This window comes from Eimeria necatrix, genomic scaffold (assembly GCF_000499385.1).
Source record: "Eimeria necatrix Houghton genomic scaffold, Enh_scaff331, whole genome shotgun sequence".
NCBI classification, from domain to species: Eukaryota; Apicomplexa; class Conoidasida; order Eucoccidiorida; family Eimeriidae; genus Eimeria; species Eimeria necatrix.
In genome coordinates this window covers 1-5000 of record NW_013653834.1, presented here as the reverse complement: position 1 = coordinate 5000, position 5000 = coordinate 1, and the positions used below count along the sequence as shown (strand labels likewise).

The window sequence follows — 5000 nt, the reverse complement described above, 5'->3', positions numbered from 1 at the left end:
CAGCAGCAACAGGTGCAGCAGCAGCAGCAGCAGCAGCAGCAGGGAGAGCAGCAGCAGCAAGAGCAGCAGCAGCGCGGTGTCTGTCCAGCTGAAGACCCTTTCAGCAACTTTGGCTCTAATTGCAAATCTTCCCGAGCCCCTTGCCTGCGACCTTAGGGTTTAGGGTTTAGGGTTTAGGGTTTAGGGTTTAGGGCTTCGCCGAGGCCGCAGCAAATGCAGCCCCCCAAACCCAAACCCGAGGGGCCCCCGCCAGGGGCCCCCAAAGCCGCAGCCAAGCCTCCTGGGGGGGCCCCCAAGGGGCCCCCGGGGGCCCCGAAGGGTTCTCCGGGGGCCCCTGGGGGCCCCCCAGGGGCCCCTGGGGGCCCCCCAGGGGCCCCGAAGGGCCCCCAGGGGGCCCCGAAGGGCCCCCAAGGAGCCGCTGCAGGCTTTTCTTCAAAGGTACTGGGGGGGGCCCCCGGGGGGGCCCCCCCGAAGGGGGCCCCCCGGGGGGCCCCCTCTGGGGGCCCCCCCGGGGGGGCCCCCGGGGGGGCCCCCGGGGGCCCCCGTTTGCTGTCGCACGCTGCAGAGTTTGCTGCCATCTTTGAATGCATAGACCGAGACAGAGATGGCCAGATGTCTGTAGAGGACCTTTTAGGGTTTTTAAATGAAGTGCTGCAGCAGCAAAAGTCCCGCGAAGAGGCCCTCGAGCTGCTGGTCGAACTCGTGGGAGAGGGGGCCCCCAGGGCCCCCCGCGACGGCAGGGGGGCCCCCCTCGTTTCGTACCCTGCCTTTCTCGCCTTCATAGAGCGCCAGCTCACAGGGGGCCCCCCGGGGGGCCCCCCCGGGGGGCCCCCAGGGGGCCCCCAGGGGGCCCCCGGGGGGCCCCCCGCGGAGGCCCTGCTGCCGATATTTAACCTTCTGGATGGGGACAAAGACGGGAAAGTGACGGCAGCAGATTTAAATGCTTTTAGCACAAAAGTGGGGATTAGATTGGGAGATGATGGGGCCTCCCATTTGCTAAGTGCTGGGGGGGCCCCCGGGGGTTCTGTAGACTTTAAGGCTTTCTGCAGCCTCGTCCACAAGTGCCTTGCTTCCTAGCTGCTGCTGCTGCTGCTGCTGCTGCTGCTGCTGCTGCTGCTGCTGCTGCGGCGGCGGCGGCGGAGCCGCGCGGCTTGCTGCGCCCGCTGCGTAGGGACGTCGCAGCAGCAGCAGCAAGCGCAGCAGCAGCAAACGCAGCAGCAGCAAATGCAGCAGCAGCAGCAGCAAGCGCAGCAGCAGCAAACGCAGCAGCAGCAAGTGCAGCAGCAGCAGCAGTGGAGAGACAGGCTCTTCTTGAGCCCCAGCAGCTGCTGCTGCGGGGACCTACAAAACAGAGGGGCCCCCCAGGGGCCCCTCTGAGGGGGCCCCCTGGGGGGCCCCCTGAGGGGGCCCCTGGGGTACCCCCTGAGGGGGCCCCCTGGGGGGCCCCCTGAGGGGGCCCCTGGGGTACCCCTTGAGGGGGCCCCCTGGGGGGCCCCCTGAGGGGGCCCCTGGGGTACCCCCTGAGGGGGCCCCCTGGGGGGCCCCCCAGGAGCCCCTGGGGGGCCCCATTGTCCATTGGGGGCCCCTGCTGTCGAGAGGGGGGCCCCCAGAGACCCTGCTTTGGTTTGGGGGCCCCTAGGGGCCCCCCTTAACTGTTTACTTTGGAGGTTCCGTCGTTTGGTGCGCTGCCGCTGCAGTTTAGTTTGCTGCTGCTGCTGCTGCAGCAGCAGCAGCAAAAGCAAGTGTTGCAGATGCTGTCTTAATTGTTGCAGCATCAGCTGCTGCTAGTTCGCGCAGTCTGCCTTCTAAAGGATACGCGCAGCAGCAACTGCTGCTGCAGCTGGCGCTGCTGCTGCAGCTGGCGCTGCTGCTGCAGCTGCTGCAGCCGCTGCCGCCGCAGCTGCTGCTGCTGCTGCTGCTGCTGCTGCTGCTGCTGCTGCGTGCAACTCCCCTTCCCTCTAGAGGGCAGGGGATAGCCATAAAAACGTGTGCAGCAGCAGCTGACGCTGCTGCTGCTGCTACTATTGCACAGTGCGTGTTGCTGCTGCAGCAGCAGCTGCTGCTGCAGCAGCTGCTGCTGCAGCAGCTGCTGCTGCAGCAGCTGCTGCTGCAGCTATTTCGCCGGCATCGGCAGCAGCAGCTGCTGCCACCAGCACCCGAAGAACTAACCCCCAGGGGGCCCCCCTATGGGGGCCCCCAGCCATCTTGGGGGCCCCCCAAGGGGGCCCCTAGCGCAGCAAAACTGCCGTGAGGCTTCTTTGCTGCAGCAGAGGGGGCCCCCACTCGGGGCCTCACACAGGGGCCCCCAAAAGGGCCCGCAGGGCCCCCTTAGGGGGGCCCCTCAGGGGCCCCCGCAGGGGCCCTCAGGGGCCCCCATGGGCCCCCTCAGGGGCCCCCAGGGGCCCCTTCAAGACTGTGGGGTACACCTAGGGGGCCCCCAAGGGGTTTCGGGAGCTATGGGGCCCCCAAAGGGCCACAGGGGCCCCCAAATAGGCTTTAGGGGCCCCCCAACAGGGAAATTGTGCCTTCTTGAGGGGCCCCCTGAGGGGCCCCTTGGGGGGCCCCCATAAAAGTTTTAGGGCCCTTTAAGAGGCCCCCACTGGCCATCCAAGGGGCCTCCAAGGGAGCTTTGGTACCCTATTGGGGCCCCCAAAAGGGCCTTCTAGGGGCCCCTCTAGGGGCCCTTCAGGGGGCCCCTTCTAGGGTTTTGTCATGCACCTGCCTTGCAGAAGTCTCGCCACCTGAGGGGCCCCAGGGGGCCCCCAAGGGGACCCTCTTGGGGCCCCAGGGGGCCCCCCAGGGGCCCCCCCGGGGGGCCCCTCTTGAGGCCCCGGGGGGGCCCCAAGAAGGCCTTAAAGGGCCCACTGAGACCCTCTTGGTGCCCTAAGAGGGCCCCATTGGGGGCCATCTGGGGGCCCCCTGGGGGCCCCCTTGGGGGCTCCCTGCGCACCTAAGGCCCTTTCGGGGGCCCCTAGGGGCCCCCAGGGGCCCCCAATAGGGCCCCTAGAGGCCCTCCTGGGGGCTCCTAGGGCCCCCCGGGGGGCCCTGGGGGCCCCTGGGGGTTCCTGGGGGCCCCTGGGGGCTCCTGAGGGCCCCTGGGGGCCCCTAGGAGCTCCTGAGGGCCCCTGGGGGCCCCTGGGGGCCCCTAGGGGCCCCCGAGGGGCCCCAGGGGCCCCCTGGGGGGCCCCAGGGGGACCCCTGGGGGGCCCCAGGGGGCCCCTGGGGGGCCCCAGGGGGACCCCTGGGGGGCCCCAGGGGGCCCCCTGGGGGGCCCCTAAAGGGCCTCATTGGGAAATTATTTAAATCAAAGGGAAGTCGCAAAGTTGACATTTTCTGCGGGAGCGGTCGTTGCCGTAAGTACACTGGGGGCAGGACACTGCAGCAAAGACACACACAAACTGCTGCTGCTGCTGCTGCTGCTGCTGCTGCTGCTGCTGCTGCTGCTGCGGATGCTGCCGCTGGTCGGGGCGGGCTGCTAAACTGCAGGGATCCACACCTGTGCTGCTGCTGCTGCTGCTGTTCTTGCTGGCTTTTCCGCGGATGTCCACAAGTGTAAGAGGCTTGCGCTGCTGCTGCTGCTGCTGCTGCTGCTGCTGTTGCTGCTGCTGCTGCTGCTGCTGTGGAGTGCCACGTCGCCCGTTGGGGGCCTGGAGGGCTGGAAAAGCGTCTGCTGAGTCCTCCACTTTGTAGCCACTGCTTCTGCTTGTGCTGCTGCTGCTGCTGCTGCCGCTGCTGCTGCTGCTGCTGCTGCTATGGGCGTTATAGTCACTGCTGCTGCTGCTATGGCCGTTGTTGCTGCTGCTGCTTGGGGTGTTGCAGCTGCGGGTACTCCCCATTCCGCCAGCAATGCCGCTGCTGCTGCTGCTGCTGCTGCCGCTGCTGCTGCTGGTGCTGCTGCTACTGCTGCCGCTGCTGCTGCTGCTACTGCTGCCACTGCTGCTGCTGCTGCTGCTGCTGCTACTGCTGCTCAGTGGCTGCAGTGGCGTATTGCAAACAGCGCAGCGAGTTCTCCCCTTTGGATTGGAAAAGGTGCATGCGCTGCAGTTGAGGTCTGAGGGACAGCAGCAGCAGCAGCAGCAGCAGCAGCAGCAGCAGGCGATGCAGCGGCAGCAAGCTACAAGCAGCAGCAGCAGCAAGCCCCAAGACAGCAGCAACAGCAAGCAAAAGCGCAATTGCAGCAGCAGCAAAGTTAGCGCAACAGCACAGCAGCAGCCAAGCAGCAACACGGACTTAAGGGAACAGTATCTTTGCTTCGGCCCCACTGCTGTTGTTGCTGCTGCTGCTGCTGCTGCAGCTGCTGCTGCTGCTGCTTGCGTTGCTGCTGCGGCAGAGACGGAAAATGGTCCTCGCTGGCAGCAACAGGCACGTCAGCTGTGCGACGAGGTGCAGCAGGAGCAGCAGGAGCAGCAGCAGCAGGACTTCTCCGCGTTGCTGCTGCTCGGACCCAGCCTCCCATGTTGCTGCTGCTGCTGCTGCTGCTGCTGCTGCTGCTGTTGCTAGCGCTGTTGCTGCTGCTGCTGCTGCTGCTGGCGGAGAGCGATGGAAAGTCCTCCTCCGCATTGAAGCTGCGGCGATTTTTATTTTGCCTGAATTGAAGGCAGCAGCAGCAGCAGCAGCAGCAGCAGGTGAAGCTGGCAGCAGCAGCAGCAGACGAAAAGAGAAGCAGAGCAGCAGCAACAGAAGGGCGACAGCAGCAGGGCTAGCAGCTGCGCAGCCTGACAGTATCCTCACCAGATGGGGCTGAGGGAAGTCTGCTGCTGCTGTTGCTGCTGCTGCTGCTGCTGCTGCTGTGCGCGCGGCTCAAGGGCAGGAAAGGCCTGAAACATATCTGTAGCAGCAAGCAGCAGCAGCAGCAGCAGCAGCAGCAGCAATAGCAAAAAGACCAGTGGCCCCTTCTCTCTCACGAGCACACGGCACTGCAACGCGAACTACAGCCACAGCAGCAGCAGCAGCAGCAGCAGCAGCAGCAGCAGCAGCAGCAGCAGCAGCAGCAGCAGCAG

At 66.5% G+C, this 5000-nt stretch overlaps 2 protein-coding genes across 2 annotated transcripts; one reads left to right on the top strand and one right to left on the bottom strand.

Moving 5' to 3' along the window:
* Positions 1-213: 213 nt before the first annotated feature.
* ENH_00044360 (calmodulin, putative) lies at positions 214-1451 on the top strand (the record flags this gene model as incomplete). The annotated part of the gene is made up of 2 exons (XM_013580912.1): positions 214-1061; positions 1172-1451. The coding sequence occupies 2 exons, from the start codon at positions 214-216 to the stop codon at positions 1449-1451; spliced, it is 1128 nt and encodes a 375-aa protein (XP_013436366.1).
* Positions 1452-3299: 1848 nt separating this feature from the next.
* On the bottom strand, positions 3300-4828 carry ENH_00044350 (hypothetical protein, conserved; the record flags this gene model as incomplete). The annotated part of the gene is made up of 3 exons (XM_013580911.1): positions 3300-4051; positions 4231-4586; positions 4732-4828. Coding segments are annotated over 3 exons (1205 nt in total), but the record flags the coding sequence as incomplete, so codon positions are not given.
* Positions 4829-5000: the final 172 nt, after the last annotated feature.